General features: G+C 35.6%; 2 protein-coding genes across 2 annotated transcripts; both read right to left on the bottom strand.

Moving 5' to 3' along the window:
- Positions 1 to 844: 844 nt before the first annotated feature.
- LOC121748546 (probable WRKY transcription factor 32) lies at positions 845 to 6,000 on the bottom strand. The gene is made up of 5 exons (XM_042142974.1): positions 5,648 to 6,000; positions 5,422 to 5,474; positions 4,035 to 4,669; positions 3,773 to 3,931; positions 845 to 1,480 (listed from the first exon to the last, which is right to left on the bottom strand). Exons 1-5 carry the CDS (start codon positions 5,901 to 5,903, stop codon positions 1,138 to 1,140), a joined length of 1,446 nt encoding a protein of 481 aa, XP_041998908.1. The 5' UTR covers positions 5,904 to 6,000; the 3' UTR covers positions 845 to 1,137.
- A 3,197-nt stretch (positions 6,001 to 9,197) lies between these two features.
- LOC121746951 (eukaryotic translation initiation factor 5A-2-like) lies at positions 9,198 to 11,457 on the bottom strand. Its single transcript, XM_042140918.1, has 5 exons — positions 11,259 to 11,457; positions 10,163 to 10,285; positions 9,956 to 10,012; positions 9,769 to 9,843; positions 9,198 to 9,503 (listed from the first exon to the last, which is right to left on the bottom strand). The coding sequence occupies exons 1-5, from the start codon at positions 11,379 to 11,381 to the stop codon at positions 9,399 to 9,401; spliced, it is 483 nt and encodes a 160-aa protein (XP_041996852.1). The 5' UTR covers positions 11,382 to 11,457; the 3' UTR covers positions 9,198 to 9,398.
- Positions 11,458 to 13,505: the final 2,048 nt, after the last annotated feature.

The following is a 13,505-nucleotide window of genomic DNA, read 5'->3' as shown; positions in this document are numbered from 1 at the left end:
CTATATTATATGTACATGCACATACAAATATTATGTTACATGCATTACATAATGTTTTTCTTGAGCATCATTTTCACCATTCTAAGAAAAGATGTCATATCCTCTCTTATCTTGTCTAAAAAAAATACTCCTTATGTATCAATTTTTTCTTTAAAAAAATAAATCATCATTAATATAGTATCTAATTATCATTTTGCTCTCATTATTACTCTAGTTACCGTTTTTCTCTACACTAATATTCATTACTTTTGTTTGCCTCGTATTACTCCATTTCTTAAAATCATGCGCCATCTACCAAGTATATGTCATTTTCTTCAGGATGGAGACGTTTTGTCCCTTTATATGGAAGATATAAATGGCAAGGAACTAGGAGTACCATAGAGACTATTCGTATTTAAATGAAAAGCATTTTTATGTTTAGTGGACAAACCATAAAGGTCAGGCCACTATACAATAAAATTAGGTGATGCTTATCATTTTTTAGGTAGTGCAAGTATTGAAGTGAGTCCACTTCTAGCTTAAATTATATACCAAAAATCGTTTAAGTTTATGAAACTTGCCTTCACTTCGGCATATTTATAATTCTATACCCTCAAATATTTTGATTAATGATGGAAAAATGGAAATGTCATGGCGTACTATCATTTCGATCTTCAATTCATCCTATTGCTTCACGACATTTTAAAAAAATGTAATAAGTGTGACATGAATGTTCTCTATTCTTTAAAAAGAAATATGCATGTTCTAGCTTTAAGTAAATTCACAAAACAACAATGAATACGCTCAAATTATTAAAACCACAGTTAAAGAGTGTTACATGGCAAAGTATAAACTAACACACTGCTCAAACTAACTGCATGATTTGATTCATTAAGACCACAATAATATTACATAAGTTACCCCATTAATATAATAATGTTACAGGCTACAACTACAATCAACCTATTATTATTACTCAGTTCCGCTTATAGAAATCACCACACTAGCTGAAACTATCACAACACCACAACAAATATAACATACAAAGATAGAAAACGAGGAAAAGTAAAATAAAATAAAAAAATCAACAGTGTTATTAGAAAATAAATTGATCAGGAAACACGCACCACTATTTGGTTTGAGTGGCAGTGCTTGGTCTCAACAAGGCTTTATTTCAAAGCCAACGCTCAAAAGTGTTCTTGCTGATTCTGATGCTTTATCCTCGCCAACGAGAGCCTCACCTGTCAATTCACCTTCTTTGCCCACTGACCATTGGGTTTGTTGAGTCTTGTGCAGTTTGCTTTTACTTTGCATATCGTTTAACGAGATGGGAGAAGTAGCGACAGCAGTACCACCTTTTGGCCCGTGATGCTTCCGTGGTACTGGTGTATCATGATCGTGAATTCCCTTGTATGTTATCACTACAGCACTGGAGTTATCAACGGCCCTTTCAATGTGCTTTCGAACAGGACATCCAGCTGAAGTGCATCTATAGTAGTTCCTGAAAATTCATACACAATGTGTTTAAATCAAATGAATCCAGAAAGTAGATAGAATCTTGTCTTAACAGTTTGGCCTTTCTGAACAGCTTTAATCAAGGATTCCTAAAGCATAAGGTGGGCGCAGATGGCCAAAAGACAACATTTTCAGAAGTATTGTGCCCACACTAGCGATGGTTTAATTCTTTCATGGGCCACCTCAACATTGTGAGCATTGTAGAACTAGTGATTTACAACTGCACTCCATCTAACGCTAGTACGAGAAGCTCCTGTTTTGGTTACCCATTACTTGGCCACCAAATACAAGATAAAATCTACCCCAACATAAATGTCTTGACCTTACAGTACTTCAAATAAGGTTTCATGTCCAACCTATGTTAGAATTCAGATTATACAAGCAATTCAGATTATACAAGCATGATGCGCATTAATTTATGGAAGAACAGTGATGGACGTTATGCTCTTTCACTGCATAGGTGCCGGTCCTATTTGAGCTTATAATGCAGAGATATTGACGCAGACATTCCAGTTCATGACATGGATGTATCAGAGGTGCAAGACCTCACCTATGTATAATGAATCTGGAGTGCTTGTTCAGTTGTTTGCACCAAAGATTTGTTACCTAGTAAAGAGGAGAGATCCCCATCTCAGCAGATCCAAAATAAATGGGATTTCAACTTTCACAAATGGATAATTCCTTAAACTTAGTGCCAACTTCATGGAATGTGCTTCTTGGTCAAACATTTTCACTAAGAGCAGAGACAACAGAAACTTATAACATCAGTGAATCATAATACTACTATCATTGGCCATCAAATGTACCCTTGGAATTAGCAAATATTATTATGTGCTAGCATGACAACTGGCACCATATTTCTTCACAGCTTTAAGCTGGAAGTACTACAATGATATAAGTCATGGTGCAAAATCAATTAGCTATTATTAAACTCTCCAGCACTTAAAACTCTCGGAGATTCAGAACTCCACACTGATCCATCCTCAATAAAATTTATGATATGAAAATCATCCTTAAAATCTTAAGTAAATCCTAACTTACTTAGGTTATTACATAAATAAGAAAAAAGAGAAATGTAAGGAAAAGGAATATAACATGTGATTCTAGAGATAGAGAGAAGAACCAACCCCTTCGGTTTTCTCTGGGCATTGCAATCTTTTCAATCCACAGTTCAAACACTCACCAGTCTAGGATGTAGCCATCTATACAGTTGCAGAAAAGCTTTCTTTAGTTTGGCAAGTATCTTACCACTCAGATTCATTTTCTTCATTCTCTTTTTCAGGGCAATTAGTTTCTGTCTCTGATAGAGTTAAGGCGGCTGAGAAGGATAAATGGCTGGAGAACTAACCCAGGAATGAACAGAGAGCATGACACAATGATATCCAGCAAAAGAATAGGGAATATATGAAGAGGGACCTTCAAAAAGGGGTACACACATCTGAAGAGGACCACAGCAATCGCTGATCTCAAACTATAATTCTACACAAATAAAACTGAGAAACATAAACCTATAGTATAAAACTCTACTGAAGACTCTAATTCAAATAAAACTCCTAATTAACCAAATACCCCTAACTTGACTCTAACTTTAATGGATAAACCTATCGCTAACACTCTTGACAACAATTAACAACTAAAGAGAGGCATTGAAGACAACTGAAACTATCCTCAGGCTAATGGTAAACCGCAACACAACACCACTTTGCCTTCGGTTGTAGATGATCTGCCACTTCCGATATCAATACTCCCACTGTCGATATAGCCTTTCCAGTAAATGCTACTCTAAAAGCCCTCACGAGTAACGCCCTTCGTCTCATAGGAGTATGTTGCAAAATTCTTATAAGCAATGGTGAATGTATATGGTAAATGCAAGGGAAAACATTATCCCTTTTTCTCTTGTTTTGGTCACTTTTTCATGGACATGAGTGCAGTGCACTGGGGAGTAACGTAATTAGTAGTGACTGAAAGTGTGAAATAATTCATGCATCCAGACGTTTGTTCCCAAATTGGCCATAAACCTTAATACGGAAATATGTAGAACAATAATATTGTGTGTGTCTGGGAATCACATACAAATAGAATGTTGGGAAATGCCAAATACTGAGAATATAATTTAGCACTATGGACATAACAAGTGGTTAAGTTCAGCTATAAAAATGTGTTACCGCCTCATTTGCAGAAGATGGGTTACTGGTGGCTTTAAAATAACAAACCAGGAATGATCATAACTAAGTCAATGCAAGAGTCGGCATAAAGTTAACTGGGAATGGAATGGTACCTCGGATGAGGATTCCCTTTCACCATTTTCTGTCCATACTTGCGCCATCTGTAGCCATCTCCTGATATTCCCACGTCACCAGCTGCATGAACAACATATTTAGGCTTCTTTCCGGGTTTATGAAGGGATTCAACTTCACCTGTGGAATTTCTTTTTTGCCTGGTGATTTATAAAGAACTAAAAAATGTCAAATCATCTGATAATATCTCTTATAAAGGATGATCATAACATTTAAAAATTACTGCCCATCAAAGAAACATGCCTTTTCTTTGATTCAGGCCCATCGCCATGCATCTCTTTTGTATCCGCTCCAGTGGTCTCCGCAGAATCACTTGACTCCTGTTGAGTTTCAGGTGTCTCCTCAAGGGTAACTACAAGTTCTTTGGATGGAGTAGATGGTACCAAATCATTTACATATCTCACTAGATTACTTGTATTAATACCCTGGTTGACTGGTGGAGTTGATAATATGGGCTTATTTTCTCTAGTGCTATTTAATTTCTGGGGAGGATCGTGATTGTGATGACTTCTATAGACAGTTTCTATGAGACGGTTAGAGATATCACAACACTCAATCTTCTTGGCACAGCAGTCTGAGAATGTGCATCTGTAATAGCTACGAGAACCTTCTGGACTCTTCACTTGCTTTTGACCATACTTGCGCCAGTTGTACCCATCAGAAGGAGTTCTAGGCATAGGCACAATGGATAAATGTTTCGTATTCTGCTTATCCGGTTCTGGAACACACACATTGCTCTCACTCTCTATTGGTTGCAATTTTTGTTCCTGTGGGTTTGAACTTGCAATAGAGGAACTTAATTTTGTAGCAGATGCACTGCTTTTACTTTTACCACCTGTATCCTTCGGCACTCCCTTGTTCACTGCTTTTACTTGATCCTGAGGTAAGAGTAAAAATTAATAAAAGGTTAGACTAAATGGATTTTATGAGGAATACTCTAACACAAATGCTATGTATACATTAAAACTGGACTAAGATACTAGCTAAAAGCTCAGTGATAGTGTTATTCTGAATCCAATCAACCAAAGTTTCAATAGAGTTGGGTTGCTGCATCAGGGCAAGTGCCTCAAGAAATACAAGCAGTATAAAAAATGACTCATTATATTGTTGCAGTATTAGAGATTTGACTAAATAGAATATAACAGTTGCAGAAGAACGCTATTTAGATAGAACTGACTGCATTCAATTACCTTACATAACTTTTAATGCAATTGGGCGTCCAACTTCCTTTTAAAGTGAAGACATTTAACTTAGATAAGCACTATAAATGCCATGTACAAACTAACCTAAGAAAAAATATCATGAATATTTTGCAAAGTGAAAGAAACGGAAGAATCTATAGCTAACTACTTCCAGCAAGCATCAACAAGATGTTTGCATACTTAATCACGAAACAAATAACCGTTGCTTCTTGTGAACCTTTCCGGTATATGCAACTTCAACTCAATGTCGGAACATGCTTTAAAAATAAACATAAGCAGTAACAGAAGAAATTTAGCTTCACGCCCAGAGCAAAAACCGTAAAAAAATCCTCTTCTCTCTGTCCTACTTATAGACAATGGACGATAAAAGCGAAGTCCAAAAAGTTCACATAGCAACAACGACAGAGTGATACAAATTAAATTCAAACCTTCAGTCTTCCTCCCAGCGGTACCGGTTGCAAGGAGTACTCCACTGGAACCTCTGCAAATTTCAACATTTTCTTCAATATCCATTCACATTTCACTCTCTCTCTCTCTCGCAATTATACATGTCCAATAAACCTTCAGCTATGCCAAACTAAAAGCAGAATGCCGTTCATAACAAAAACCCAAAAATAATATAACAACGGAAAAACACACACTTATACACACTACCTGATAGGTTATCGGATGAATCATCAAATTCGACTCGGGAATCGGCGGGAGGAAGCTCAGCAGAGGCTAGGGTTTGTAATTGAGAAGCTTTAGATTCTCCTCTAGAACTGTCCCCAAGTGTATAATCAGTGCTGCTATCACTGCTCACTCGCCTCTGTTCATCAATTTTCTCCGCTTCTCCCTCCTCCGAAGGCTCCGAATCCTCGCGCACCTTCTCCCGAGAAGCATCAGAGCTCCGATTATTCGCTCCTTCCATGGCGGATTCTCTCACGGAGTCAGTGTGTGAGGTGCGTGCTTTTGCGACGCTCACTGATAATAAAAAAGCTTTTCTTTTCTTCAATTCTTTTTGAAGAACCGTTTTTTGTAGTAATCAGACCTTTATTAGTTGGCGATATTCCCGTTTCGGAATATTTTTGCCAAATGACCAAAAGCACCTCCGGTTACAGGTTCATCTGCGGAGAATGGAGAAGAGAATGCCGTGGCTGTGTGGGGGTAGAATCGGGAATTAAGGTAGAGGGAAGGATTTTGGATTGTCAATAGTGAACTTCTTCAAAGTTCAAATGTATCGGATCAGAATTTGAAGTGAACCGGACATTTGGTTTTTCTGTTGACTTGAGTTGACCCCGGTTCGGTCAGTGGATTTTGGACGGACGCGATAGCTAGAGTCGTGTCGTGTTTGCTTTTTAATCGAACCACAAATTTTGATATGCCAGAATTGAAGCACTTTATTAGTACATCAAAAAAAAAAACAATGTCTATTCAGTTATTATACACTCAATTGACCATAAAAATAATGAATCCGATTAAAGGAAAGTAGAATGAGTGGCTGATGGTAGCCTCAAAAGGCACCAATTATTAATCTTTACATCATTTTCAAATAAAATATGAGCAAGAAGAGGCATGTAGATGATTGGTATTTGACTTAGGTGAGTTGTTTTGGTTTGGAATTTGGTAAAACCAATAGCTTTGGATCGCCCTCCCCTCCATTTTAGTTGGGTTGGTGTCACATAGCAGGTGGATTTTGTTCGCCTTACCCATTTCAAGCTCCCATAAACAATTCATATGATTAGGCTAAAGATTTGTTACGAATTTAATTAAAGGCTTAAGATAACTTGTGCAATTTGCTTTAGTGAACTTCATAACGTAGGTGTCCAATCCATTCTAAACCAATCCGCGTGTGAGAAGACATGTCATTATGAAAATATAGTTGAAATATGAAATTATATTCTTTTATTTTTACATATATCTCGAAGCAAACAAGCTTAGTAGTGAAAACTAAAAAGGGTATTCATTCAAGATTCCAAAGGTTTTGTTTGAGAGTGATGATAAGCAACCAAATTTTGTACAACCAAAATAAGGTTATATATTAAAATAATAAATGTAGTAAGCAGACAAGTTAAAAAGACTTATTAGCCTTTAACCTCATTTTTTATTTTTATATTTGAATTTATTTTCTATTGTTTTTAAATTTTGAATTAAAGTATGCACTAATTACATTTATGGTTCAAAAAGTAAAAAAATTATACACAAATCATAAATATATGACCACAATATTATGCACTTTCTATGTACTATATATACATCCATATATTTTAATTAAATGCATAAATAAACCTTTTTTTCAAATAAACTAGTTTTTAGTTGTACAAAATTTGGTCACATAGATTTGTTGTTTGAGCAATCTACAAATATTTCCCTAAAACACCTAACAATCAGTCACGTCACTAAATTGCATCGCAGCAGTGCCAACTACAGCATATCCAAGCCTGAGAAAAAATATGAGGTGGTGTGTCCAATCAATTACATTTTGACAAATGGTAAAATTACACAATCTTAAATATGAAAATTACTACTATATATTATATTGCATATTTATATATGCACATAATCTTTTATGGGTATGATTTCTTTTTCACATAAATTAATTTTGTTATATATAGACGATTACACAATCTTAATTTTACATAAATTAAAAAATATGACCATAATTTAATTTTTTTATATATAGACGATTATATATTTACTCAACAGCTTAATTTGCAAATAAAAATTAAATAATAGTATATATAGTCTATATATAATATATATATATATAGGGAGATGATCAAAACAAGTACGTGTTTAAATCCAGAAATGCAGCCCAAATCTTGGCCCTAGGATTAGATGATCTAATAGTCAATAATTAACCAAAAACACGGAAGGTCATAATTAAGCAGTTTTAGGTCATATTATAAGATTTGAGTTTAATGTCATGTTAAGATCATTTTAGGTCATGCTTCGGTAGTATGACCTAAACATAAACTAACAATGACCTAAACATGCCATACGCATGATATTGTTCTGCGTTTCTGTATTTAAATCTAGTTTTGCATAGATTAAAACCCTATATATATATATATATATATATAGGGTTTTGATCTATGCAAAACTGGATTTAAATACAGAAACGCAGAACAATATCATAATTAGGGCACTTTTAGGTCATAATTAGGTAATTTGTAGGTCATGCTAACAAAGCATGACCTAAAACGATCTTAGTATGATATTAAATCCAAATATTATAATATGACCTAAAATTGCTTAATTATGACCTTCCGTGTTTTTGGTTAATTATTGACCATTAGATCATCTAATCCTAGGGCTGAGATTTGGTCTGCATTTCTGGATTTAAACACATACTTATTTTGATCATCTCCCTATATATATATATATATATATATATATACTAGGACCCATACTTAATATACTATATTAGAGGAGTGATCAATTGCTAACTCATCATTTAATTGCTAACTACAACTAATTTAAGACCATATGATTTTAGAAATCTTGTGGTCTAAAATTTGTCACATGTAATTTTCATTTTTATTAATTAAATCGAAAAAGATAAAAAAAAAAACTATCAAATTAGGGTTTTGGATGAAAATGTCAATATAGTGTTTCGAAAATATCAACACAATGTTTTGAGAATGTTAACACATTGTTTATATTGACATTCTACATGTATTATATTGACATATTTTATATACTATGTTGACATTTGTTGTACGAAAAAATTGAAAATTTTCAAAAAAAATTCAAATTTTGACGTTGAAACATATGCAAGTGAGATCTAGTTAGAATCCTAATGAAATTATCTTTAAGTTGATATATGTTGTGCGAAAACATAATTTAAATCGAGAAAGCTATGCGTTTTAAAGTTATGGGATATTTTTCAAAAGTTAGTTATAAATAATTTGATGTAAATTGACTTTAATATCGTTATTGACTTTTTTTGTTGACCGCATTGACATTCCGGGGCTGATGATCTAAGCCATTGATTTGAATATCTAATGGCTATTGTTTAATTGCAGTTAGCAATTAAGTATTGAGTTAGCAATATAACACTCTCCTACTATATTATGTATACATAAATAAAAAAGAGACCCTTTTATTTTACCATTTGTTAAAAAGTAATTGGCTAAACACACCACCTCATAATGCCATGCCACAGTGGCGTGAATGGACCACTGAATTTTTTTCTCATCCAAGCATAGAGAAATACACAAAATAAAACGAAATACCATAGGCATATAGCCGCATAGGTATCTATATAAGCTTAAATATGTGCTTCAAGTTCAACATAATCACCGTTTTGTATCAGTTTCACCCATCAACAAAGACAAATAAAAGTTTATGAAATACACATTCGACACCCATAATAGGAAATATAGGAGTTTGTCTCAAGATATGGCAATAACAAGCAACAGATCTAGTTCTTGGGGCCGATATCTTTCAGGCCGCAGATCTGCTCTTCGCCCATTGCAGACATGACTGACACCACAAGGTCCTTTCCTTCCTCGAACCCACTTTTAATCTGTACGAGGTTGCCGCCAAAAAAATTAGCGAAAGAAAGAAAGATGAACCAAAGCTCCATGCTTTAAGCATTTGCCTAAGGCATAAGTTGAGTTCTAAATCGATTGAATTTGCTAATTAGCAGAGGAAAATCAAAAGGGTGTTTTACTTTGGGACACAATTTTGAGCTTGTTGATTGCGCAATGCTTCAAATACTATCGTATGTACTGTCAATCTAACCTATCACCCAAAATAAACACCCCATTAAGTAAATACAATTTGCTCACCTGGCCGAGCAGAGTCTCATCAGTTGGAAGCCTAAGATCATCTTTAGTGTTGCCATTTTCAGTCAAAAGAGAAACCTGCAAATCACAAAATCTCAATTACGGACTTGAGCTAGCTGTAGAATTGTCTCCGTTTTCTAAACAAATATCAAAGATATGTAAGGCAATATGGATAGCATAAGTAGCTTACAAAACCATCTTCAGAGATGTCAATCAGTTGATAATCAGTACGATTGACATGAGGCACCTGAGAAGAGACATTCCAGACCATCAATCAACATTAACAAGATTTATTTTGTATGAAACCACAAGGCGAGGTATGGTCGAAGGTGCAAAAAAGAGTAACAGTGACGGATTGGGAAACAATAAAAGAACAAAACCAACAAAACCACTTTACATCACAGTTGTGAGATGATGGCACAATATCTTCAAGTTTTTTGCCATTAAATATGTCAATTGCCACAAAGTGACACTTGGCGTGTCCGTGCTTGCCAGTCTTTGAGGTAGAGACTTCAACAACCTATTCAAGTAAAATGACAGTAAGAGTCTCATTCGGAGATTTCCAGAAAAACAGATGGCCGTTTAATTAAGAAACTCACAACATACTAAAACACTACAATAACACCTAAGACTAGCAGGCATCAGCTGCAGAAGCATTTGTATACAAGACTAGAAAATGCTCATTTAACATCTGCAGTGTCAAACACAGGTTGCTTGTACTCCTTATTAAAACCCGACAATACATTTAAGTACTACTAAAAATGATTTCATGTACAAACATTTTAAAATTTACTTTTTAAAGCAATCCATGACCTCATTCATGACCACACATAAGAATATGCTAGATAGCTTTAGCAAAGCATATCATGTTTTTATAAGAATTTGGGGGCAGGGGCAAGAATTATAGTAGTAGCATACAACATGTTTGGGTCATATCACTGAAATTGTTTGATCCCCAAAGAACCTCAACAAATGAAATACTACAAATTTCTACCTCCCAAAACATACAAACAAGCACCTCACAGCCATAGAAAATTTATCAAACAAGTGGAAGTATTCCTTTAAATACTAAATCCATTTGAGGAATTTCGACAATGAAGTTTTTGAAGAAGCAATTACAATAAATCACAAACTTTGAAGAAGCAAACTCCAAAAAGATAAGTGAACAGTATTTTCTAGCCCTAAATCAAGAAATTAAGCAAATTCAACAGCATCGATTCCCAAATGACTACAAAAAAACATAGCACCGAATCGGTAAAAAAAAATTCATGGAAACACAATTGACAGAATATCAGTAGTACTAAATTAAAAAATCAACGAAAACAGACGTCTAAGGCATCATGCAATAGGCAAAAAACGCAATAGCACACGAGATCTGATCAAATCAGTAACAACCAGTTCGAATTGAGCAACAGAAACATATAAAAAAAACCTAATCTGTGAATCAAATCTGATACAAAAACAAAACAAAAAAAAAAAAACTGAAATCCGACCTTGCAAGGCCTCCCTTTGATGACTAGGTAGCCATTTTTGCGGATGGTTCCAGCTTGCTGAGGGTAAGTCTTGGAGGCACCGGCATCTGCCTTGGACTCAAACTGATGCTCCTCGTCCGACATTTTTTTTTCTCTCTCAACCTTGTTTCACTGTTTCCAGAAAAGAATTTTTTGAGATAATATCACAGTATTTTTATTCGTTTTCTTAAATATGTGATGTACTGATGTGGTAGAATCTTAGTTATTCTTGTTTGGCTGGATATAATATGTCATGTACTCCTACAAGAATACAGGCACGATGAATCATGAATGTATTTTAGGTTTTTTCAATCTTTTCTTAATATTAAGAGTGAACTATGTAAATGTAAATAGTAACTAATCTTTCACTTTTGCATATAAGTGGTATATGATCTTTATTTTATATCGTTTTTTTTATCTCCTGACAAAAATAATCATAGGTACCAAGCATGTAATTTTTTTGTTATTGTTATGAGGATTGGGGCAAAACTGCACAATCAGTAAAGCTCGGTGATTGATTGCAGCTCGGTGTTAGCCGAGCTTAATCATGCTCGGCAGGGACTGATATGCTGTTCGGTGATTAGCCGAACTTGCAGGTGCTCGGTGATTAGCCGAACTTGCTGGTGCTCGGCATTAGCCGAACTTAGTCGAGTTCGGTGTTGACCGTTGTTATTAACTGATGCATAGACAAACGTGAGCCGTCGGATGCGATTAGTTAGTTAGCTTAAATGACAGCCGTTGGATTTGTTTTGGTTGTTAGATTAGTGTTAGTCAAATAGAGTGCATAACCGAGCTGTGCAAGGAGAGTGAGAGAAAGAGATTTTTCATCCAATCAGTTTGTAATCTTCCACAGAAATTGAATAAAAGATTCTTCATCATTTTCTCATTGAGATCTTGGTTTTCCTTCGTTAAACTCATTTCAATCAAATTGTGTGTGTTGTCGATCTTGCTATTCGTTCTATTGTTGATCTTGACTGTGTTCGAGATTTGATCGCGTTACATCAGAGTTCACAAATTGGCGCCGTCTGTGGGAACGGAAGAAGACGACACATTCGACAATGTCTACTGCGAAATTTGATGTTGAGCGTTTTACTGGCGAAAATGATTTTGGCCTTTGGAGATTGAAGATGAGAGCTGTTTTGATGCAGCAAGGGGTCTGGGATTATGTGAAATCCAAGACGGATAAGAAGGGAACGCAGGAGGCTGATGCGGCGAAAGCACAAGAAATGGAATACAAGGCTTATAGCTCCATCGTCTTGTGCCTGAGTGACAGGGTACTCAGGGAAGTCCAAAAGGAGGATGATGCCGCAGGGGTGTGGGAGAAATTGGAGAAGATTTATATGGAGAATTCGATTTCGAACAGATTACACCTTAAGCAAAGGCTGTTCAATTTCAGATTCTCTGACTCCAAGAATCTTGGGGGTCAACTTGAAGAATTCAGAAAGTGTATAGACGATCTTGAAAGTGTGGATGATGCCATGAAGGATGAGGACAAGGCTTTGATGTTATTGAATGCTCTGCCTCCAAGCTTTGAGCAGTTTAAGGACTCAATACTACTGGGGAGAGATTCGAAGGTAACTTTGGAAGAGGTATTCTCTGCTTTAAAATTGAAGGGAACGCAGAAATCAAACGATAAACCTATTGATCAGGCTGCTGAGAGTCTGAGTGTTAGGGTAGCATCAAAGAAGCCTTTTAAATTCAAGAAACCCTCATCTCAGAAATGGAAGCCTCCAACCACAAAGGGTGCAGATCAGAAAGAGACCAGGAGCTGTTTCTGGTGTAAGAAACCAGGCCATATCAAACAAAACTGTTTTGCTTGGAAAAAGAAGCAAGCTGAGAATGACAGAGAGGAGGGTACAGCTGCTATCACTGAAGAAATTGAAGAAGCAAGAGCCCTAAATGTGGTTAAAAGCAGCCCAATTTCCAAGGTATGGATCATGGACTCTGGGTGCAGTTTCCATATGTCATCAAATATTGAATGGTTCTGGAATATGAGAGAGTCAGATGGCTCGGTTTTACTAGGAGATGATCATGTATGCGAAGTCAAGGGTGTGGGGGATATATGTTTGAGATTGGATGATGGATGTTTAAGAACACTAACAGATGTTAGATATATTCCATCTATCAAGAGAAACCTGATCTCTTTGGGCCTTCTTGAAAAGAAAGGCTATAGGTTGACTCTATATGGTGGAGAGATGCTTGTGACAAAGAATGACCAGATGATTATGA

Source organism: Salvia splendens, chromosome 9 (genome assembly GCF_004379255.2).
Source record: "Salvia splendens isolate huo1 chromosome 9, SspV2, whole genome shotgun sequence".
In the NCBI taxonomy this organism is placed as follows: Eukaryota; Viridiplantae; Streptophyta; class Magnoliopsida; order Lamiales; family Lamiaceae; genus Salvia; species Salvia splendens.
This window is presented reverse-complemented; position numbering and strand designations above follow the sequence as displayed.